We start from the raw sequence: 25,812 nt of genomic DNA on the forward strand, positions 1-25,812 counted from the left end.
CAGCATTGATTGACATTAAGAGACTTCCCAGTCCACCCACTCTTGCTGTTTACTACAGCACACTCCAGCTTGGCCAATGGAGGCGTCGAAAACAAAGCAAACCTTTCATTCCACTTTCCTTGACTATAGCAGGCTGGAACACGTCAAGTGTCTCCCAGTGCGTTAAGAGTGCTGATGCGCAGGTTCTATCTCTCACTCTCCCAGGGGATTTGGCTCAAAAAAACAGAAAACAATCGCTCAACTCCTTGACACAGAGTCACTCATGGTAGCGAGGCCGATCTGCTTACAGTTGTTGACATGTGTGGCTCTGTTTTTGTTATAGTCGGGTTTAAATGTCATAGATCGATATCTGTACATCAGAGTAGCTCTTGCTTCTAAAGAAACTCTCGAGGGAACGTCAGCACATTGCCTTAATCGTAGTGGCCTTCACCCAAACACTGCCTGGTGTCTGGTGCCCCATGAGCTTTGAGACAGGAAATGTGCTTGTACTGTCAGATATGCACCTCTGCAGCCAATGCCGCTTCAAGAGCAGCTCTGTTGAAGTTATTTGTAGTTTTCTTTTGTCACAGCTCTTCAGTGACTCAGTGCCTCTTCTCAGCTTTGTTCTATATCAGTGTCAGCTCTTTATAAGCCGTAATGTAACAGACAACCAGAAGCATCCCATGTGTTGCGGCAAACAAACTTCTGCTCTGTGTGAATGGTGTATTCGTGGCACTGCTGTTGCCCTCACAAATGGAGAGTGTGTGCTAGCTCTCAGTCATTTTGAAGGTAACAGAAGGAACACCTCCCAAGTGACTGCAGCTTGTGGAAGAAAAGCTCACTAAAAGATCACAAGACTGCTTTTGCAGAGGTTAAATTTAGGGTTCATAAAAAGTTCTATCACTCTCTTTCCTTTGCGAAATGCTTTAGTTAACAGAAGGCTTTAGCAAGGACTGCCTTGTGCCAAAAGTAAAGCGTCCTCCTGAGTCAAGTGCATACGTGCTTATGCAGATTGTTTGAATTCAGTGGCAATAGCTAGATAGAGAATAAAAAAGGGCAGCCATCACTAGTTAAATACAACTGAATTGCAGTGTGGAGGTTTTTATTGAGTGGGGATTACAAGACAGCTGAATATTTATATATAAAGTTATTTTGTACTTTGCTGCGAAATGTACCACAATGGAATTTTCTTTTTGGCTGTTATGTTTAAATCAATTAATAAATGCACCTGAATGTTTGTAGGCAGCCAGTTGTATAGATTTAAAATAATATTTAAAATAAATAAATGTATGCAATATGTCATCCAGCATTTCATATAGCATTGCATTGAGAATTGCATTGATTTTGCATGTTTTATTTTAATTTAAAGAGGACTTTGTAAGGTAACTAAGACCAGTAAGAAGAAAGGATTAACAAAAAGATTAAAAGGAAAAAATTATTAACAGTATTTAATGCTTTTTTAGATTTCAGTTTCACATAATGACTTGATTTGAAAAAAAAATTGTTTCTAAGTGGCAAAGTGGTGAAATTCTGCATTCATCAGTCACTGTAGAGCAAAAGGGTAAATTTTCTGTTTTGACTGTGAATCAGGCACCTAAATCAGCTCTTCAGTGCCCATGGTTAAACTAAAATGCAGGTGGTTAGAGAACAAGATAAAAGTTTGACATACCACACATACTGGCTTCCAACTGTTTAGTGAATTCAGCCCACAGTTTTTGAGAAACTACTCTACAGCATTAGTCTTAATATACAGTCATACCACTGGCCTGATAGCAGGGCTTAAGATCAAGTTGTTTTGAGCCAGAGGAAATTGCAGTTTCCATGGATGCTGGGTAGAGTCCTGCCCACATTATGAAGCTGCAGAGCTCCTGTGGCTCGGGCTTCTCTCATCACCTCTCCTTCTGTTTGCTCTTCGCTTAGCTGATCGCACTCGCACTCGAGTCACATTTTTATAGACTTCAGGCTTGACTCAGACTCGACCTGAAATGACTCCAGACTTGACTCGACTCGAGGAAAAGGACTTGTGAATATTTTAAAAACAACTCGAGTCTTTTATCCTTAAATACTTATATAACTGATATTTAAAAGGCGGACCGCATCCGCACCCTGGCATCCATCCGGACCGCGAGCCGTAACAGCAGCACCATTTTAAGTGAGCAGCGCGTCAAAACAGCGGAGCGGATCACATAACAAGCACTCAGGGTTGTTTATGGTAAATATCTTTCAGCGCTATATCCTCTAGTATTTTTATCTAAAGCCAAACGCGCTTTATTCAAGCCCTTTCAGCTCCGTGCGCTTTCTGTCTTTTTTTCGGCGGACGCACGCCGGCGCCAAGTTCAAGAGCTGCGGATAACACAGTTATCTATAACCTATGACTCTGACTATTCAAACCAGATGTGACAAGACCTTTCTGATCTACATTTAGCTTTATTCATCTGTAGGCTAAGAACATTTAAAATATATATGTAGGCCTAATTATAATTGGGAAATTTGTTGTTAGATGGCTAGGATAGAACTTAAACTTTGAAACTGTTAGTTATCTTTCTTTTCTGCTGAAGATGAGAACGTTTTGATTATTGTAGCTACATTGTTTTTAGTGGGCTAGATACGGTTATTAATTAAAATATTAAAATAGTATAGATTTCAGGAGGAAAACCCTGAACAGAAACAGTAGGCTATTTTTTTTGTCACATGGCTTCGCATGTATCTAAATCAGTGGCGTGCGGTGGTGTTTTAAAATGAGGAGGCAGTTATATATACTGTATATATATATATATAAGGTTTTGAAATTAACTTTTTCACTCACCAGCCAATTTGACTACTACATTTTTAAGTTACCGGCCATTCATAATTTCTACTAGCCAAAAAAATTAAACAAATAAATTATGAAAAAAAGGCCAGAGGTAAGCCAACAGCTTAAGGCTGTCCACACTGGATGCGACAAAGTGACCATTGCAAATCAATTGTACTTTGTCAAACAGTAGGCCTACGTCATAAATAGAACGAGGCATCAGTTTACTGTCGGGGATTTGTCGTGCTGTGCTGTGCCACATCCAGTGTAGACCGCATCACCGATTATAATGGTTTCTATAGTATTTTGTCGCTGTGACGAGTGGGGGCGGGGCCGAGAGCCGTGGGAACGGAGCGAGGACGGTGGAGTAATTGATAATCCACACCATTATTTGTTGCATAGTGACGGTACAGGGCTGGACTGGGGTTAAAATTCGTCCCTGGACAAATCCTGTGATGCGCAGCTGTATTTTCAGCATCATTACTCCAGTCTTCAGTGTCACATGATCTTCAGAAAGATCTTCTTTACTGACACTTCTGGTTAATTTAATGCATCCTTGATGAATAAAAGTATTAATTTCATTAAGAAAATAAGTCGCACTGACCCCTAACTTTGAAACACTGGTGTGTATATACCAGTGGCGTGTGGTGGTGTTATAAAATGAGGCAGTTATACTGTATATACTGTGTATATATATATATATATATCTATCATGTCCTTGTTACACTTAATGTTTACACTAAGTGCAAATAGCTATAGATTCTATTTACACCTAGCAGGATTTTCTGCTATTTATACTACTTATTGTAGATAGTGACAATTATCTGCACCTCAGTATTGTAGTACATTATAAAACAGTATGCAATAATAACAATAACAACGACGTGATATCTGATTTGAAAAAGTAGAAAAAAAGTTTGGCAAAACGCGATTCGAACCCCGGTCGATCGCGTCAAAAACGACTTCAACATGTACTTTACCATCTGCGCCACTGGAGCTGTTATTAGACGTTACTCTTTTGTAATGCTTTGTATTCACACGTTGATGGGCGGAGTTAGTGTAGATTTATCACACGAACCAATCACATCCAATCATAACCGATCATATCCAATTATAGCGCGACGGATGCATTGCCTCCTCTCACGTGACTTTCCCCCATTCATCTCAGTGAGCCTCCAGAAAAGTCACGGCACACTTTAGGGTCTCTGTAGAAAGTCTATGGACCGAAGGGAGGCAAGCCTCCACTCTAACTTTACCTGCGGGTGTCGCTGTTGGATAGTGTTACTTTATAAAAACGAGTGACTTTTAGACTTTTAATGTCATATTTAGTCATATTTGCGTTGTTTTATTTTTGTAATATTGATTATTTTCTCATCCACTTTTGAGGAAAGGAGACACTGCCTCCCTTGCCTCCTCGGAGGAAACGCCCCTGATCTAAATGTAAAAATAGAATACATGTAAAAATGTATTGGGTTTTTTATTTATTTATTTTTTGTCCAGACCTTTGCTTGGAAAAAAATATAGAGGCCGCGCCAATTGGAACTTTAATTGAATACCCCTGACTTATATCATAAAGAATTACTTTATTTGTATGGTTTTGTAATATCCGTGTCAAATATTTCCTTTTGTGTCATGGTAGATTGTTCTCTTATTATAGAATTTGATTACAGAAAAACTGTTTTGAACATGGTAATGGATTAAAACATTGGTAACAGGCTGTACATTAACCTTACATCTTAACACCTCTTTTTTTTGTACAAAGCAGATCATAGATCATGTATTTTGTCTCTAGCCTATATAAAACAGCTTCATAAATAGGAAGATTTCAGTACATGAGGATTCTTAATGGGATTTTTTTAGTGAGCCATTAAATGACTTGAGACTTGACTTGGACTCCAGATTAAAGACTTCAGACTTGACTCAGACTCCAAGTTAAAGACTTGTGAACATCTCTGCTGCCCTTTGACAGTGTGATGCTTTAACCTCTGCTCTATATCACAAATGAGAAATGCTGTGACATTAACTTAATCATCCTTTTTCATTTTTATACTGAATTAAAAAAATGAAAAAAAAAAACTAAAAGCACTTTTATTGCATAATACAATGACCTTGGTGTAAATGATGAATAAGAGCTATTAAACATCAATGTTTGTAATTTAGCCTTGACCACATTTAATCACTAGTCATTTACTGTGTAACCTCACATAGTGTGTCTCACATGAATGGCCATTGTTGTTACAGTCCATGACCACTAGGGGGATGCTTTGAAAATGAGCATTGGCTGTACACCTGAGGTCCCACAGAACACAATACACAGAGCAGAAGTGTGCAGGCTTACTTACTCTGAAATTAAAGAGCTCTCCTATTCTAAGAGTACACTGCAAACAGTTGTTATTGTAATGCAATGTAGAAAGGTTATTTTAATTTAATCTGTATTTATATTAAAATCAGAGATATTGCAAACACAAACAGAAAGTGTGACATTGAAGGTGAAATAACTGTTGAAATGGTATCAGTCGTGGCTTTGAATTGGAATTAAATCCAAATGATTGTATGATACACAGATTAGCAGTGTAATCCAATCAGGTTTTAAAGGGGTGGTTCTCTGTTTTTTTTTTCTAGGCTTGATTGTGTTTATGGGGTGCCGTCTAACATGTGTTAATGCTTTGTTTAAAAAAAAAAGCACATTATTTCTCAGATAATTTACTTTTATTCCACACTGCTCTGTCCCTTCTCTGAGAAACGCGCTGATCATTTCCTGCTTTTATGAAGCCCCGCCCTCAGAAATAGGCGATGGGCTCTGATTGGTTAGCCAGCCCAGTGTGGCTAAACCGCCATCTAGTGCGCGTCTAGTAACCCGGGAAGTAACTTGTTGTAGTCCCTACCAGCCGTTTTTGTAGGCATTAAACTGCCAGAATTTTAAAAGACGATATCTCCGTTTACACTGAACTTTCAGCTTCGTAACTTTGCAGATATTGTTTATGCTCAAACAGCAACATTACACACTAACTAACGTTAAAAAAGTGAAATCGCAATCAACCACCGCTTTAAAGAATACAATCCACTTTATTGATATTGAAATGAAAGTGAGAAAATTGTTGTTTTCTTCAAGACTTAGGAATTCACCAGTTTATAATCATGAGGGGAAAAATTTTTCATAAAACCAATATTGTTCATACATTGATAAAACCTGATGTACTTGCTGCTTGAGTTTAAAGTGGGACTCTCAATAGTCCTACATCACTCTGGCGTCTGATAGTGTATTTTGTCGTGTTTATTAGCATGTTGATTTATCCATGTTTTTATTTTCCTCTCTCTGTGATCAGATACTCTCCTTTTATTTCTCCCTCAGCCCTATAGCATCTCCATGTAGCCATCCCTTGTGGCTAATTTGTTTAGCTACAGTTGTGATAATGCCCATCTGCTTCACCCGGTCCCTCCAGTGATCTGTTGGACCACTCCATGTATCTCTCTCAGGACTCGACCAGGGCTTCGCAAAACCTCCCGCAGTTCATTCTTTCATTGTCCATACGCTGCCATCCCAAACACTGCAGCTCTTCCTGGCCGAAACCCAATCCCAGCCAAATTAACCAGCCCTCGATCGGGGAGATTAGATAACACTCTTGCTGAATAAGGCTTTGGCTCGTGTGAAGGGTTTTTGCTTTCTTCCGCCCCTTTCCTTCTGTTCTCTTTTTTTTTGTTCAACCTTTTTTTTGGTTTTTGTTTGTGACCCTCAGCATACAAAACATGAAAAGCCCCAGAGAAAGTGAGCGCAAAGCCAAAACACTTGAATCATCACCGAAACTCAGGGAGGGACTTTTTGAAGTGGTGGCACAAAATTATTTTAGACGTCTCTTGTGGTAAGATGATCTTAGGTTGACAGGACTTGTGGTCTGATGGTACTCCAGGCCATAAACGCAGAGATAAAGTGGTTGATTCCAATGGGAATGGACTTGATACCTCCTAAACTGTTTAGTGTCAAAAAGGGAAAGGAAATTGCTGATTCATTCTGTCGTAATGGGTTATCAGGTGCATTGTATTAATGGCAGGTATAAAGACTTAAGTTCTCACAGGGCCCTTTAGTGAGTGTTTGGTTGGAAGATGTAGTCTGAAGGGAGGTTAGAGTTATATCAAGACTGGAACAGAGTGTGAGTGTGCACTTTTGCCTCAACAACAACAGATGTTCAGATATAGTCATGAGACCTCCATCACTGCAGTCCAACTGTGTGAGGATGTTACAGCTCTCTGCTGAACCTGCAATTTATGGCACGTAACATCCCCTACAGCTGTCTAACAACTTAACAACTCTTTCCCCCTTCCCCTCTGCTTTACTCTGACTCTTTAGTTCTGTCTCTTTTCACTTTAGTAGCTTATTAATGGTGGAGTAACACAATTTATTCTCTCTCCTTTCAGATTCGAGTAGATGGTCCTACCTATGGCGCTTTACAGTATGAAACCATCCAAGTTGTCGACAATGGGCAGATCCTGCGAGACATGGCCTTCTCTTCAGATCAGCACTTCTTGTATGTGATGTCAGAGTCACAGGTGAGTCACTGTTATCATTTGCCCAAAATGCATCACGATTTACGCAGCACGTGGAAGCTGGGAAAAAAGGAGAGATGAAATTATACCAGAATTTAAGGGTTTCACTTACTGTAATTACAGCCTGAGAGGTGCGCTTGGACAGCCAAAGAGAGGGAGGAACATTTTACATTATAAACAATGACATGTGATGGATTGGTGGTTTGGACTTTCACACATTGTGTGTGTCCAAAAATGCACACTTAATTTACACATCAGGATATGCTGGCTCAAAATGGCCCAATCGGTGTAATGGAGTAGATCTGGCTCTTGTCTCGGATATCTTTAGCACTACTGAAGCTTGTAAATCTCAAAATCAGAAAAACACTGCATGCACTTAGTGCTGTAAAAACACCCTTACGCAGATAACCTGTCATCAGGTTTGCAGCTCAGGCATTTATTTTTGTGACATAAATAATGCTTTTCATATTACCCAACACAGTGTTTTATGCCGCCTGTGTTGTGGTATACACTGTTTATCATTCGGTGAAAATATAATATCTGCTGCATTAAATCAAAATAACACTTAAAAGGTTATTTATGTGACTATTAGGTGTTTTAACCTTTGACCTCTGACCCCTAGATGAGGTTCTCCCCTCTTTTCTATAACCTTGAACACTCCTGACTGCACTTAGCAGGATTTAAAGCTTCTAGCTCTCTCTCACACACACATACTTACAAACACTTTAAGTATCCCAATACTTTGTTTGAATATTATGGCAAATTCAAGATGACGTTTTTACCCACAAATCCCTCTACTTCAATACAAAGCTGCTGTAATGCCACACTCAGACCTGAAAGTGGATACTCAGCCAATGTCAACATTTATAGCAATGGCTATAAATCTGAAATCTCATTCAGTAAAATTCACTTCACTAGCAGTAAGGGTCAGTGGATGGCATCCTGGGATTTGAAGCACAGCTTAGGTGGAGCTAGACAATCACATTAGCTGGACACAGCTTTTAAATTGCCTAGTCTGCAAAAGTTACTAATGGATAGTTAAGTTTGTGACACCCTGTCTGTTAATAACTCAGCTAAAATAGGTTCACATGTACAGTTAGGTGTATTTTCGCAGACAAAATCTAGGAATTTCACGTGAGGGCAAAAGATTTTGCCACGCAGATTTTGCGACAATTCAAATTCACTGTGTTGACATCAATACAGATGTTAAACTAGAATCTAGACTGTTTTAGGTCACTCTCTCCAACTTTATCTATGCTGTAAACATAATTTAAGACCAATTGAAAGTGTGGTTTAAAACTAGGCCATGATCATCGACTCAAGTCTTATGGGAAAGGAAAGATGTTTTCTTTGACGTGAATAAATACTAGAGCTGGACCTGTGGTGCTCTGCAAGTGAATAATCGCACCCTGTTGCAATTAGCCTATTAGCCCAGTTAGAGAGTTGTCGTCTGGTTTCCGTTTAGTCCCAAACATCAGGGGATCACATCTACTGGGGAATCGTGCATATATTTTGAAGCTATTTAGTGAACATGCATTCTCTTGTCCCACCTGTTATTCTGCCCCCACTACAGCACACATGTGCACTCTGAACGATTTATTCCAGTTTGCTTTAAAATTTAATGATCTGTGATGTAACACAGTGCTTTTTGCATCACTAGCACCACTGCTGAATCTACATAACCACAACAAACCAAATTATATTTTACCTCAGTTGTGATCTTGAATGAATGTGATGTAAAATAATGGCAAGATTGTGTCATCCTCATGCCTGGACGTAAGTGTGACTAGTGTAGTCTGATTTACGAATAAATCTTTCATCCAGTTTTTAATGAATCACAGAATGGTTCGCAGGTCGTCCGTTTGAATAATTCTGATTAATCTTTCGTTGAATAAACCTCAAATCATTGACTCAGTGAACTGTTTTAATGCTCTGATAGTTTTAATATATTTGCACAAATTCAGATCTCACTCAGACTTGGTTTTCTTCTCTGTGTTTACACTTTTTTGTTTGTTTTGCTATGAATAACAGAGAGACATGCCATTTTTTTTGGCTTGTTTCTTTCAGTCTCAGTCTCTCCCACTCTCACAGTTTGTCTCTAGCTCTGTGGTTGAGATGTCCGCATTAATATTTATGACTGATAACAAAATGCAGAAATTCTCATGACTGTTTCTGCGGTCGGGCCTGGTGCATCTGCTCCATGCTTGTGCGCACACACACCAAACCTGTATCACTTAAAACATTTACCACTTTCTCTTACATGTACCTTAAACTCCCTCTCTCACACACTTATCTTTTTTTGTTTGTGTCACCTTTATGAGGTGTTACTGTGGTCTCTGTTATGATAAAGCTTGGGGGCTGCTTGGAAATTCAACATGATACACCTGTGACTGAATTAACTGTATACACAAGGAAAATTATAGGTTTAGTAAACTTGAACATGATTTTTTTTAAATAATTTTTGGATTAACTTGCAACATTCCAAGTTTAGTGTATGCTAGAACAATCATGAGCACACACAGTCATACAAATTCCCTGCAGGAAGGAGGAGCAGAAAAACAAGAACAGTAGGTCGATAATCTCCTGCTGGTCCAGCCTTAAAGGCAGAGAGAGAAAGAGATGGATAGAGGGAATAAGAGGGGATTGGAGGCAGGGAATGATAGTGTTTGGGAGCGGAGGAGGTTTGGGTTATGTGTGTGATTATGGCAGATTGGTTGAACAGAGCTCAGGTTGTGTTGGGGTTCGAGATCCCATAGTCCTCCACATTGAGTCATTGCTGAGGTCAGCTGTAAGTTCAGCACTGATCATGCTTCCCGTCATATCAGGCCTGTTGATATCTAGGTATGAGCCGTCTGATACATGACATCCACTACAGTGGACTGATCTTACTTTGTCATTTTTATTTTTAATTACAAAGTGTCACTTTTGACTAGGGCTGGGCAAAAAATCGAATGCGATTTTCATGCGAATCTCGTCAGTAAAGCCGCTCCTGTGATTAGTAGTAAATCTCCAGCACATGCTTTCAGATGGAGGCGATTCATTGCCGATTTTGTACGCGATTTTGTGTAGCTTGTCAGTGAACTACGGCTCTGTGTAGTAAATGCCGCTCCATCTGAATGCACGTGCTGGAGATTAACTACTAATCACCAGAAGCGGCTTTACTGACGAGATGCGCATGAAAATCGCATTCGATTTTTTGCACAGCCCTGCTTTTGACCCTTACCCATAATTCCATATGGCTGTCCTCTTTATATTGCATAACAGATGGGGTGTAAAAATCCCATTCATTTTCTCCATAGAGGAATTGATATTTAAAGAGAACATAAACCTTTAAAGATCCACTGTGAGCTACGAGGATGATGGTTCAATAATTATAATTATTGAAAAAAACAGAAGAAGAATTGTTTAACAGTGGAATACTTTGTGAAAAACTTCAATACTCCTGTTTTTTAAAACAAAACAAACAAAATAAATAATAATAATAAATAAATAAATAAATCTCACCAAATCAGATAATCAAAACAAGCAAATCTATACGCAATAAGTATCTTTAAACCAATAGTATACAGTATAGTTTATATAGTATTTTGATTTATATTGGGTTAATTGGTTATATTGGGTTTAGGTTCGGTTAATGGCTTATAAATCTTGAACTAAGAAAAAATCCGTATGGGTAAACGGTTGGAAATTCTATTCTTGCTTTGAACTAAAAAGAGACATTTTAGTTTGTTTTCATATGATAATTCATGCATTATAAAGGTGGTACACTTGGATAATTAATAATATTTTTAATAATAATAATAATAATATAGATAATTTAAATATTTCTAATGAATTAGAATAGCTGGGGACATTCTGTTACTTTGTATTATAAATTTTAAGTTGACTTAATTAGTTGTTGTTGTTGTTTTTTTCACTTTTACCTTTACTGATCACTTATTTTCTTCTTCTAAGTCTATCTCTTTCTCTCTCCCTCTCTTACTCTCTCTTTCTAATTAATCCCTTGATTATCCTTCTAATTAAATCTGGCTACTTTCCTGTATCATTTTAAACAGCAAGATAAATGCGTCTTTTTAAGGAAAGGGGCCAGACTGTCTGTTGAGAGTGATGCAGATTACAGTTATCAGAGCTTGCAGCTAATTATTGCGCTTGGCTTTTTGTCCACGTTTGTCATCCTTTCTTCTAGGGCTAAGTGTTTTTTATTGTAACTTTAGACAATGTCAGCATCAGGCGCGTGTGTGTGGTCAGAGGGACAGCTGTGAGTGCTAATGACAGAGGCCTCTGCTATAGTTCCTCCTGCATTAAATGAATGACAGGGAGGTTCAGAGCTCAATGGAGTTACACAAATTGCTGATCTTGGCACATTAAAACCTTTTGTTCTGTCCATCCAAATGGAAGTTGTGTTCTTCTCTCCCGCAGTTTATTGTCATTTTACACTGGATCTTCGGATCAGTCTTTTGTGTGAAACGCGCCAGGGTGAGTTCGTACGCCCGGGCTTTGTCCTGCCTTGGAACGTTCTGTCCGCAATTTAAGACAAGTGCTGCTTCAATGGTTTCATTTGAATCGAAAGAATTGATGCTCGTTTTCCTTATTTTCAGGGAAATTTAATTTAATTTCTGTGTCTGTGTTTCTCATAACAGCTGTCACAAAGCAGGCTGGAGACCGTGGCTTTGCTACACTCTCATGCTTGCTGCATATTCATAATTCATGTAGGGCAAGTTGAAACTGCAGGTAGTATAAGTGTTAATAATTTAAAGCGTGTCTCACACCAGCCAAACAGCTCAAAGTCAAAATCTTTCGTTGCAGATCAGCTCTGGGCATTTATCGGTGGAATAAGGCATCTGCCACCTCATCAGAACAGGTTTAATAAAGATGACCTTTAATTTCAATTACGAGCTGCCGTTTAACGGCAGTCCCATATGTGGCATTCGCCGCCAATCCCCCAGTGTGACATCGGGATCTTGAGAACATTTCGTTGTGAATTTGCAGTGGCCTACTTAGACCCGCAGCCCATTGTGTTTGAGTGAATAGAAGTACTCAGGACGTCTGGATGCGTTTGGCACACTTTCGGGGGAATTTTAATCAACATGACCAAAGGAACTTCTCCTGAAATGCTGATTTTGATTTAAGGAGTTTTGAGTGAACACAAATATCAGTTTGCGAGCACACATATAGAAGAACACATGCAACAAGTGTGTGTAGCTATACTGTACTTCGGGGACAAAAGTACAATTTTAATATTTTATTTTATTTTTTTTATTTTTTTTTTTTTGTTATATGGCAAAACCTTTTGGGGACATTTTCAAGGTGTTTTAATTATGTATTTTTATTTATTTTTTGGCCAGATGTTTTCTTCAGAAGTAGGATTAGGGTTAGTCTGTATCAATTGTAAAGTGTGTAAAGTATTTATATAAAATATTTTAAGTTATCCTATGTCATCTTAATGTGCAGATATAATTCTGTTTGCATCATATCCATAGTAATTACCATACTATATTTGCCATATATTGAAAATGATCATAGTAATGAGCTTCCAACTAGTTACCCCCCTTTCACGACTTAGTTAAACTTAAAATTCTAGTCTCTAACTTCATCAAAGCTCTGACTGTGAATCTCACTGAAAAAAATCTCACTGTAAAATTATTTTACTGTAACTGTAGTAGGTCTAAAAGGTAGTTTTACTCTAAATGTTTAATATGCAATGTTATTAGCTGATGCTACATGCTGTGTTTTCATTTTTAAAAACTTTAGGAGCACATATATGAGGACTTATGTAAACATTTAAGTATTGTGCTGTCATCAGCAGCAAAGCTGCATGTGGACCCATTATTAGAGTTACCATAGAAACTAAACACTTCTGAGTCCGATGTCTTGAAAGGCTCCAAGTAGAATCTCCAAGTTACTATCTCTTAATTACAGTAATTCCGACACAACATAAACGCAGCAGTAGTAAGATTTTGCTTGGTTGATTTCCCCAAAGCATATAAACAAAGCTGTGTTGTTTTCATAACTCTTTGAGTGGCCCGACACAGCAACATTGGCTCAACTAACCAATGGAAGACATGGAGTGTAAAATAATTGTTTAGCAAGTACGTTTGTGCCACTAGTAGCACAAAAATCACCCGCTTCCCCTTTAAAAACAATACAATTCTATAATATGTCCCTGTTAAGAGGAGAGCAAAAAAATTGAGAGAGAGAGAGTTGTTAGTTCAGCATGTGTGTGTGTGGCTGCCCAGATCTGTTTTCTATAGTTATGTGGTTCCTGGGTTTGGTGCCTGTAGGCTTAATGATGTTGTCTGGACAGAATCAGCTCTGATATGTTTGTGACGGTCGGGAGTGGAGTATCAATGCCTGAATGTAAATCCAGTTAGCACACAGAGTGGCTGGGTTCACAGCACACGTAATTGCATTTTCCGTCTGTGAAGCCCCCAGGACCTCGCAGGGCACAGCCTGTTTAACCATGACTATGACCAGCTACCACACCTGAGCGCCCGCTGCGGTTTTAAGGAAAGATGTGTGTCAGATTTTGACCAAATGTCTACAGAAAGATAGAAAGAAACCCAGCTATGCGGGGACTCACCTGATAGTACTGGATATTGTAGGGATACAGTTATTCTAGCTTCATTAAAAAAAATTCATTTCATAAATCAGTTATGATGTCATCTGTCTTCTGCTTCACTGGTGGTTAAACATCCAAAATTTGGAAAATACAGAACGTTAGGGAAGATTGAGGAAAGTCTGAGGGAAGATTTCATTTAAATATGAGTGTGTGCTTTTATTGGTGTTAGCTAAAGTTTTTGTGCTTGTCACTTAAACATTTTATTTTAGTTATTTATTTATTTATTGCTCTCTTATCCCTAGCAATGTTAGAGCTTGTCTGTGATTGGCTGAAGCTCAGCTAATGTTTGTTCAGCAGATGACTGGCTGGGTATTGTTCTGTCACAAGACAACAATGTTGCTTCTTCCCCGTTGATTCTGTGACTCATTGTTTCTTGCAAACACGACATTATGCCACTGACAATGGCAACGGTCTCATGCACATTTTTTTTTTTTTTTGGTGGAGACGTCTATTGTTTTTATACTGAGATAATAATATGTATATATTTTTATCCCCTACCCATAAACCTAACATTTACAGAAACCTTTCCAGAATTTTTTCATTCAGACATTAATTAATAAAACCTCACCCAGTCAGACATGTACATAGCCTTGTATATAGGCTGTTTCTCAAATCTGAGTAATTTTACCAACTTAGCCATCTTAGGTGAGTTCAAACGTTTGGTTTGATTGTTAAACCCAAAAATGCTGTCCAGATAGGCAGCTTACAAGGTTTTAAACCAAAGCCATGTATTGTCACCTTTCAAGCTAGTACAGCATCTGTATGCCTTGTAGGGCTGTGACGGTGGCCGTGACAACCGCGTAACACCGCGGTTGTCTACTGCCACTGGCGGTAGTGCACGTGACGTCACGCACTCTATAACAGTGTAGCATCACTGATTATGAGTTTTATAGTATTTTGTCACGCTGCGCAGCTCGCGTCCTGTAGACAGGGTGTATTTAACTTTCTTATTTAGGCTACTTTCTTGTTTCAGACGACAGCGCGCGTCGGCGCCTTTTGTGCGTGCAATTGAAGTGCAATTGAAGAGCATGCACTTCGAGCACAGTACCGTTTCCGCGTTCGCTTAACTCGCGCCTGGCACCGAAGTGAAGAGGAGTGCGCGTCTGAAACGTCTCCCGTACTCAGTCGTTCTGCGACTGAATAAATGCACTTCTTGTCAAGAAAAAAAGTGACAGAAGCAGCAGTTGTGAGCAGTGTTGCCAAACCCCTCCCTCAGAAAATCGCTAGAACCACCCTCAAAAGTCTCCATTTTTCACAAAAAGTCGCCAAATATGAAAACAAAGTAAATACTGGTAAATTTGGTAAAGGTAAAAGAAAGTAAATATATATATATATATACACTTTACAAATGATGACAGTATAAAAAATATAACAAAAGATTAAGTATAACAAAAAATTCTGAAGTGAAATTAGGAAATGCTTGTGATCTGCAAGCACATCAAACATGATGGAAATGATGGAAAGACACAAAAGACACATAATGTTGGGAATTTGTTTTATGTGTCACCAAAGTGCATCCCTGTCCTGCTCAAATACAACAGAGATATTATGATTCTCCAAAAACAAAAACTTTATTCATACAAACTTATTTCAGTCAACACACTCTACTCAGCCGGCGCAGTTTCTCCAGAGCGGGCTGCAGGAGCGTTACACAGCCATTTCACGATTGGCCAGATTCACCGCATGACAACTATCACGTGTGTTTCGGGTTTATTCTAACCTTTTCAATTCCAATAATAGCCACAAATCTGTGTTTTTAGAACAGCAAAAGCTTTTTTACTGTAGTCGCAATGTTATATTTAGTCACGTTTATCATAAAACACTGATGAAAGCATATATTCCCCCACTTTATTAGTATTTAAATATATTTACATTGAACTTTACTCTTGAACAGATGGCGATGTATTAAGCTATATAAAAAAAAGAAACGTCTGTATATCTGACAAATATTGCATTTAATTCACTTAATCTGTGATAGAGTATTCATACACCGCGTGAGCATCACTAACGGGAGCAGAAAGTGTCCAGCTTGACGGCTCCGTTTTCAACTCCGCCCCCGACTGCAAGCGGCTACTCTCGTTGACTGCCGTCTGTAGCTGTGCTTCAAGTCGAACGCACCTAAGGTTACTGGCATGATTGAGAGCAAACGTGAGAGGTCACGGGCCTACGGCTGGGTGTGGCCAAGTAAAAAAATTTAAAATCTCCAAAAAATTGCTAGTTTTATTTAAATATAGCTAAAATAGCTCCTTGTCGCAAAAAATTTAAAAAAGTCGCAGCTACAATGAGAAAGTAGCTAAATCTGGCGACAAAATCCCCAAATTGGCAACACTGGTTGTGAGTGGGGTGGCCAACCCTAGCCCCGCCCCTGCGTTAATTGCGTTAAATATTTTTAACGTGTTAAACTGACAAAAAATAATCGCCTGCGTTAACGCGCTAATTTTGACACCACTAATATATTTTTGCAAATTAAAAATTTGCCACCGTCACAGCCCTAATGCCTTGAACTTTTGCCTTGGCTTTTAGTGAGTCAGAGGAAGTTTGTTAATGCCAGCAGAGGAGCATTGAGCTACAGATGAGCCCAGTGGATTAGACTCTATAATAAACCACAGATCAGCTCTGAGACAACTGAGAAACTCTGCCAGTCAGTCAGGTCTGTGGGATTTACTGACGGATTTCATGAGGAGAGAGAAATGGAAGAGGACTTTGTTTGATTAGGTTAGTAGGTTGATTAAAGTGGACTTTAATGACCTGGTATTGCAAAACAGGTGAAGAGAATCCCACTTTTAATTTGACACGCAGTGTATCATCCAATAGTCATTATTGTGGAAGCTCTTATATAGTTTTATTTACATGCACACTCACACAGGCGTGCACTCTGTTCCACAACCTTACTATCATCAAGAATGAGCCTATAATGCCTTAAAATGCTGTCTTCGTAGGCAGTTCGTTTTTGAAAGAGAACGAGAGATGCCCCTCTCTGAGTTAACAGCTGCATTAATCTGTTGAGCAGTGTCATTTGTCAGTTTGCCTCATTATCTGCTGGTCTCAATCCTCTTACAGAGCTCTCGGATAAATTAGTAATAATCTAACGGATTTATGACATAATGAGATTCCTGAGTCGGCGCCGCTCCTTTTCCAGCTCGGGAGGGTAGCGGGAAGTCCTCTTTCTGGATACATTTGTCTTCTTCCTCCTCCTGTTGTCTCCATCTCTCTATATCGCCATGGGGAGTGTGTTAAAGCACACTCTGTTCTGGGCCGCTGAGACAAGGTGCAGACGGCAGAGAGCGCACATCCTCTTTACACCAGCGGAGTGCGCTATTCATAGATGCGCTCACTGCATCTAACAGGAAGTGCATGGCATATTACAGTGTGTGCTACCTAGGATGACGCAATTCCTAATTTGATCCATAAGTTTTTTTGGGCCAATAACGATCCAGACTATCCTAGCAACACCCTACAAACCACTCACAACACCTTAGCAACAGCATTACTATACCCTATCAAACATGCTAGCATTGTGGTGTTGGGTTTTGCACGGGCAGGCACCACTCTCATATTCTACAGAAAATGTGAAAATCTCATATTATCAGTATTATTATTAAAAGAGAGGTGTGCAGACAGATGGCTCTACTTCTGCCCTAAAAATAGCCTGCTTTTCACATTATGTGATGATAGGGTTTATGCCTAGCTGAATGGAGGAAGTATGAACATGCACACATATCCGTACACACACCTGAGATTATATATTTAATCAGTCAGTTGCTCTTATTAATTAAAAAAAATAATTATCAGTCATGTTTGCCTGTTGCATACAGATCTGATGCTTTGAAAGCTCTTGCACACACACACACACACACAGAGAGAGTGAGACACAGACCTTTCCACAAGTGCGACAATCTCTTTCATAAATAGGGGGAAAAAAACTGACAAATCAGAGGGGAGAATTTCACAGGCGGCTCCTAAACCCTTATCATTTTCTAAAGGTAATGAGAGTCAATCTCCCGCTCTGCTCACCAAAGCCTAACCTGCAGTCTCTCAGGCCCCCTATGCTAAGGCAAGTGCTCTGTCACAATGCCTGATAATTTACCTCTTCATAGCTGTGAAATGGAGGAAGGGAATTCAGGTGTGCAGCCGGGGTGAAACGGGGGGCTTTGTGGCGGCACCAAGACCAGCTGACAGGCATCATGTGTGCGTGACGAGAGAAATTACATTTCTCTTGGATTTAGAACCTCGCTCTTGTACATGGCAGTGAGATCGTGCCATCTGGAGCACTCTTCCAAAGGATGCTTTGGGATGGAGAAATCAGAGGGCAACATTAGATATGGTTTAAATGGATGTGCTTTTAGACAGTGGAGCCTAGTAAAAGAAATTTCTCATCTTGTCTTTGTGTCAAAAGACCAGTTTAAAACTGTATTTGCAGAGCTATGATGAGTAATTTAACTCTTAATGTGTTCAAACTCTTATTGTAACAAAAAAAAAAAAGAAAAAAAAAATGTATGTGACGTAATTCAGTCAATGTTTCTCTGGATTAAACATTTACATTCAACTTAAATTTGGCCTTCAATTAATTCTATTGCCCATCAAACAAAAAAGTTTGACCTGTACTTGCACAGTCATATGACACAGTTCCAAAATTGTGCATTTTGACTGTGAACCCAATAGGGTTTTCATTTTTTCTCCTCCCTATTTTCTTGTGAGCTCTCAGTCTGTCTCAGTGATGGGCCGGGTATGTAATTTTATTCATGTAATTCATTTCCATTGTGCCAAATGCCTAAATTGTCATTAGTGGCCAATACTAGTCCAACGGCATTTAGCAGTGGTCAAAAGAGATTTTCAGAATGATTTGTTCTCCTTGTACACTCTGAGATGTCAGTTTGAGTGGGAGTATTTAATCATATCAGGTGCCTCTGTAAAAAAGCAGTAGATAATCTGTCTGGAATTTTCTGTTGGGTAGTTTGAGAAAGCACTGATTAAATCACTCCATGAATGCTGAAATGACCTCACATTCTATCTCAAAACGTTTACCACCTGAATAGGCATCATGACATTTTTTATTTAGTTTTTCTGCATTGTTTTGAACTCTGTATCATTTGTGTCATGTGTCCAAATTATTTCACGTAAATGTCACTGAGATATGTGTAAGAATGTTCCAGAAAGAGAAATAGTTTGACAGAACTTCAAGACACAGCAAGAAGTAAACACGCTGATGGATGAGCGCTGACAACAGAACAAGAGCGAAATGCTTAAATATGAGCCGTGATTCACTGCGACCGGTTGCTCTGCTCTTATATAAATGTTATAGTCAAATCTTCTCAATCTTAAAATGCCATCTCTCTCAAGCCTGACTGAAATGAAAAAAAATTTATTTCTCCAAAAATAAAAATGCCACTATGGTGAGGCCAGTAATGATGTCGTCTGTCATTCGTCCTGCCTGACCGCTCTGGACCTATCGCCTGTCATCTAAGCTGTGATTGACAGTAGTCATCCACCAGTGACAAGTAATCAATCAAAGCAAAAGAAAACTGAGGGCTCCAGGCCATATCCATGGAGACAGGAATGGCTCTTACATGTGTATTTCAGTGCAGATCTCTTCTTTGGTTCGACTCTGTTTGGCCCTGTATGTTTCCCGACAGCTCCACAGCGCCTCTTCTTCTCTCAAGTGTTAATTGGCTGTAAACGGTAAGATGCACTAGCTGGAGTTGATGACCCAGGATGAGCTCTCTCAGCAGATCCTTATCCCGCTGTGTGTGACGAAATCCCACATTTAGCAGATGTGTACATGTGTGTTCTCATGAACCATATGTTCTTTGCCTTTCTGGAAGTCTCTTTGCTTTCTGTTTGAGTTAAAGTACAGGCTATTATCAGTTTCACAATAGTTTTTAGAGAGATAAATATAAAAAATATTAAAAAGTAAGTATTCATTTTAAATCCCAGCAGACGATATTTTTCTATTACAGATGAATTAAAACTGTGAGGAATGCTTTTCTATCCACACATTTCATTGAACGACCGGAAGGTGTTAATTTTCAATGAGATTTGACAGTATGAGCCTTTACGATGAGGCACAGTTGAGATGAGTTCAACTTGTCCGCCTCCAATGTTGTAGTCAGTGTGAACACACCTTAAGAGAGACTTAAGTCTCACTCCACACATAACTTACTCTCTCTGTTTCTCTGTTTGCAGCTGACCCGTGTCCCAGTGGAGGCCTGCGAGCAGTATTCATCCTGTAAAGAGTGTCTGGGATCTGGAGATCCTCACTGTGGCTGGTGTGTGCTTCACAGCATGTGAGTAAAACCCTCCTGCACTTTGCATGGCTACGCACTGTCCTGTACACCTGTATGTAGACAAACTCCTGAGGATCATATAAAGGAAGTACGGTATGTGTACTAGATGTTTGTTAAAGGGATAGTACACCCAAAAAATGAAAATTTTGTCATTATGTACTCAACCTGATGTCGTTCCAAACATTTATGACTTCTTTGGACTGTGGAACGTAAGATGTTTTGAAGAATGTTGGTGACCAAACAGTTTCCATTCCCATTGACTTCCATTTTTTCCATTATACAGTGGAAGTCAATGGTGGCTGAAACTGGTAACCAATATCTTTCAAAATATATTTTTGTGTGTGTGTGTGTTCTGCAGATGAAAGAAATGTATACAGATTTGGAATGGCATAGGGTAAATTATGACACAATTTTCATTTTTGGGTGGACAATCCATTTAAGAGGCATGTAGCATGATATGTTCTCATTTAGAGTAATTCAAATAAGTCAAATTTTTCCTACTAATGGATCTCAGACACGTGCACACACATGGAAATACATAAACACAAATACTTGTACACGGCCACCTTTCCACCCACTGTGTAGAAAGTGAGGGTGATGGATGCTTCAGGCCCTCAAGGGATGGCCACATTTCCCACTCCACTGTAAATTGAAAATTGGATTCTTGTCCTCTTTTGAGGACCCCAGAGGAGTGTGTGTGTGTGTGTGTGTGTGTGTGTGTGTGTGTCTGTGTGCGGCATTGTGAGCTCTAGCTTTCTCACATCTCCACAGCTCCATATTCAATGACATCTAGGTCTTAAAACACTCTACACACACATGTACACATCACCCGTGCCACTAAGGAGCGACAGGGCAAGAGAAGGTCTAGCAGACGCTGGCAGGGTTTCAGACCAAAAGCAGCATTACCCTCTTAAGTGCAGGAGAAAGAGAGGGAGAGTGAGGGGATGTGTAGAGATTCAGGGCCTATGTCTCTCTGTCTCTCTCAGGGCTTTTGAGTGCTCTAGATGCAACGGGCCATGGGCATAGCATTTGCCACATGGCTGCCCAAGGTCAGGCAGGCTTAAAATCTCACATTTATCTGTCTCTCACCCTCTCGCTCTCTCATTCTCTCTCGCTCTCTCTTGCTTTTGTAAAAGTGAGAGCTGCATTAGTGCTGGACAGTGAGACATGTGCTCAAATGGCCTGTGCATGTATCGTTTCCTCCGGAGATGTTTGATAGTTTCGGTCTTGAGCTTTGTTGCTTAACATCAGCTCTACAGTACTTCCTGATCCAGTCGATGTTCAAAGGATGAACAGAGGTGAATTGAGCCACTTTGTACTTCTTGTAGTAAAAATGAGCATACTGTTATTTATTTTTATTTTATTTAGCAATTTTAACAAATTATTTGTTTTGATCATTATATTTGAATCATATAATATTTGTTCATTCTTTTTAGCCATTTACTTTTCCTTTTAGTCATTTTAGCCATTTAGCTATTTGTTTATTTTGCTAATTAGCAATTTTAGTCATTTATGTTGTTCATTATATTTAATATGTCACATAATTTGTATATTTATTGATTTTATTTATTAGCTATTTAACAATTTTAGCCATTTAGTAATTTATTTAGTAGTATTTATACTAATCATCATATTTAAATCACATAATTTATGTATTTTTATGTATTATTTATTAGCAATTTAAACATTTATTTAGCTATTTATTCATGTAGCCACTTAGCTTGATTGATTGATATATTTACTTATTTATTTTGCCTATATATATATATATATATATATAGGCAAAATAAAATAAGTAAATTATTTAAATTAAATTATTTAAAAAAAATAACAGTGTTAAACACATTTGACTTGTGAATTCACATGCTGTGTTGTAAGATCAAAACAGGATTTAAACGTCACAGATCCAGACTGACCAATTGATTCAGGTGTGCAGTGTTGCACCAAAGTAGATTGCTTTTTTATACATTTTGAATTTATTCCTATGTTTTTTTAATTAATTAATTATTATTATTATTATTATTATTTTTAAAGATAGCGCAGAGCATGACATTATTAGTTTTGGATTGAGTCCTGTATTCGCACTGCAGGAATAGGCTGGTCAACCTGCCATGATTGTCCATGAAGGAAGGAGGTCATTTGTGACTGAAAACTGTGCAGCTAGAGAGAGCTGCCTCTTTCTCTCCTTCACTCTGTCATTTCTCTCTGTCCTCTGGCAGCAGAAACAGTGTCAAGTGTACATGGGACACAATGCTAATAAAAACAGCAGCAGTTTGTTGTTTAGCCTCAGGTGGTAGAAGGACCAGAACTCACAGGAGGTCTTTATGTTAGTTGGCAACACGAGTACGGCTGCATTTGCAGAGGCCAACCCTCGCTTCCATTCAGGCCCTGTGTCGCTTCTTATTTTGGACTCTTTTGTCTCTGCATTTTTCATATCACCATTCTATTTGTCCCTTCTGTGTTTTTCATTACTTTCTCATAGCACTCTCTCATTCTTTCTCTTCTCTCACATGGCCTCATGCCCAGAGAAAGTGAACAGCACCACTCTCTGATGGAGTCAGGCAATCTGACCTGGCCTCCCTGGGTCCACGGCTGATTGATTGCCCTGGAGTTTACCTTTCCCATCCTCTCCTCCCCTGCATACTTAACCAGCGTCCCTGTAATTCGAGTCCTGCCCAGAGACGGCTCTCTCACGCCAGGCATGACTCCTGCCAGTGCTCCCTCTATTTGTCTGCTGTAATCTACCTGTTTTTCATTGGTAATCATGCTTAAAGCAGCATATCTTAACACTGAAATGCCACAAAGAGATTCTTTGTCATACTGCAACTGTATGGATGTCTTTTTAATAAGAGATGAAAGATGCCATAAACAGATCAATAGAGAAGTGCAGAGATCAGATGGACTGCACTTCTCACCCTGATCAGTTCAGTTTGAGAGATCTATATCTGTCTGTCTGTCTGTCGTGGATGCTTTCATTCTTTCGTTTGTTCTTTTGTTCGTTCTATTGTTTGCTCTGTCATTCAGTCATTCTATCGTTCTGTCGTTTAATCATTCTGTCTATCGTTCTATCTTTTTATATCATTCTATCATTAATTGAAATAAAGCTAAAATAAAATGCAAATATGAAATGAAAATTTAACAAATTAGAATTGTTGCCTTAACTGACCTAAAATATGTTGAAGTACTAAAATTACTAAAGCTAAAAAAGAAAAAAGAAAAAAAAAATCACATGCAGTTACTAAAACAATAAATCATTTTTATAAATAAAATTAAAATTAAAATATAAAAATTAAAGGTAATTTGAAATATTAAATACCGTTAGTATATAAAATAGTAAAATAACACTTGTTTGTCTCTAAAGCACTTTTGTGAGATGTTTAATTCTTAAAGTTCATGCAAGAAACTGTATTTAAACAAGTGAAAAAACCTCTCTAATTTGCATTTATTTTTCAAGAGGTCAGAAATCACAAAATAGTGTAAAGAGGGGAAAGGTGCAGTTGCCACCTTAAGAAACTATTTCTAGATGCTTCAATTTACTTTTGTTGGTGAAACTCACTTTACAAGGTATATCAGGGAAGGCACAGGAATTGATGATAAATTAACCAAGTAAAAGCTAAAAATAATTCATTTAAATTTTTTTAATGAAAACTTTTATTAAAATTGGCTAATTTTGCTCAACTTACTAGACCGTAGCTCTACCTCTGCTAACTCATACGATTACTCTTCCTCTGTGTCAAAATCCCTGCTACCATAGTTGCCCATGGATTTTTATAAAGGAAAACGAAGAGGAATATCAGGCTATTTATGGAAAGAAATACAGTCTTAAAGGGGTCATATGATGCAATTTCATTTTTTCCTTTCTCTTTGGAGTGTTACAAGCTCTTGGTGCATAAAGTGTGTTTTAGGTGTATCAAATGAGGTAAATCAAATCCAACATTAAAAGTGACCAGCACCAAATTTGAGTATGTTGGCTTAGAAACAGGAGATTTTAGGTATCATTCATACCTGTGGCACAACCACTGAGGCACCAGTTTAACACTGGGGTTAGAGGTTTGTTCAGATCCCTCAAGGAAATCATTATCTCTTTTTCCTGTCTCTGTCTTTCTCATGACTTTTCCAACACATCAAAAAGTATGAAACAGGCTAATGGCACAAAGCAACAGAGTTTCAGAGGGCTGTTTTGTGTTAAGTGAGGTCAACATGTTGGCCAGCAGAGCATAAATATAGTAATCTAGACTGCTAGAAAGCAGGAGTCTGTGATGAAACGGATCACTCCAGTCCTCAAGAGGAATGCAAAAGTCAACAGAGTTCCACACAATCACCAGAGAGAGAAGGAAAACAACATGCTGAAGGGATGGATGGATGGCTGGGCTTATTTGCTCAACTTGCACTACTATTGATCATGAGGAAAATGGAGCAGATGGGTTAAGGGTCAGGGGGTCCTTTTGAGTGTGTGTGTGTGTGTGCGTGTGTGTGTGTGTGTGTGTGTGTGTGTGTAATCCACTTGGGAAGATTGTGTGTCACTAAATTAACAATCCATTAACTCAGTCTCAGGATGTTTGGCTCTGACCTTCAGTTTGTTGACTGGATCACCACACAAACCCTCAGACCCTTGGGTTTTTTCCTCTTTTGCCTCTGGTCATGGTGAATTGTGTAAACTAATTAAGTCTTGATTCCATAAAAGTTTAAATGCAAAAGGGCATTAAAATATGCTTATAAGGCTGGATTTAGTTGTGCTGAGGAGGCGAGAAAGAAAGAAATCTGAAGTCTTGAATCCAAAATGGCCAGTGCCAAAATGGTCTCAATTCATCTATCATCTAAATGAGAGTTATAAGACAAACCTGAGATAACAACAATACCTTGAAAATGTATTTTACAGCTATGAGAGTGTCTGATTGGATAGCAAGGGAGAAAAGACAAATATCTGTTGCTGCTCAGTTTAAGAGCCTTCAGATAACCTTCCCTCTCGCTGTCAACACAGGAGCAAAGCCGCCTGCTCCAGACTTCTGTTTACCCAGAAGATCTCCAGAAGAGTCTGTTAGTCATGGAAAACAGGACCAGAGAGGCAAAAATCAATAACTCTAGGAGAAGGGGAGGGCGCTCCCCAAGTTTAAATGTTCAGATGTGTAATTTATGAAGCAGTTTGTTTACTTGTTAAGGCTTTCATTTTTACTCATCTGAACTCTCTCTGCCCCTTTGACTTGGAAAGGATGTTTTGTTCTTGTTTATGAGAGAAGAGGGTGGGTTTTTTCACAAAATTAGCACATTTTTACACTATTTGTTGATTAAAAAAAAAATCAAAAGAGAAAGCATGAAAGTGCCGTTGTAATCAGCATAGTATTTTGTGAATGAAGAATGTTTGCATTCTGTCAATCTGTGGAGTCTATAGTGTTCATTTAATTTTATAATCCCAGATTGAGTGGAAAACGTATTCACCACAGTTTAAAAACATTACATCCATCCTTGACAATCACACTAGTTCCTGAGGGCTGCAATGAATGACTCCCCTGACTGCTTTACAAATGTCGTGGAAACATTGCCAGAATGTTTCGCAGGCAGTCATTTTGCATAAGGTGTAAATGAGCAGTGATTGTGAT

At 38.8% G+C, this 25,812-nt stretch overlaps 1 protein-coding gene across 1 annotated transcript in view; it reads left to right on the forward strand.

Annotated features, from left to right (window-relative positions):
- The window catches only part of LOC107729844 (plexin-A4), a 199,529-nt gene that overhangs the window by 101,906 nt on the left and 71,811 nt on the right, over nt 1–25,812 (forward strand). The window contains exons 3-4 of the mRNA XM_016540558.1: nt 7,184–7,315; nt 20,115–20,215. Of these exons, the coding sequence (XP_016396044.1) occupies nt 7,184–7,315; nt 20,115–20,215 (233 nt within the window). The remainder of the gene's footprint in view (nt 1–7,183; nt 7,316–20,114; nt 20,216–25,812) is intronic.

The sequence above is a fragment of the Sinocyclocheilus rhinocerous genome, unplaced genomic scaffold, assembly GCF_001515625.1.
Source record: "Sinocyclocheilus rhinocerous isolate Xijiao unplaced genomic scaffold, SAMN03320098_v1.1 scaffold848, whole genome shotgun sequence".
Classification (NCBI taxonomy): Eukaryota; Metazoa; Chordata; class Actinopteri; order Cypriniformes; family Cyprinidae; genus Sinocyclocheilus; species Sinocyclocheilus rhinocerous.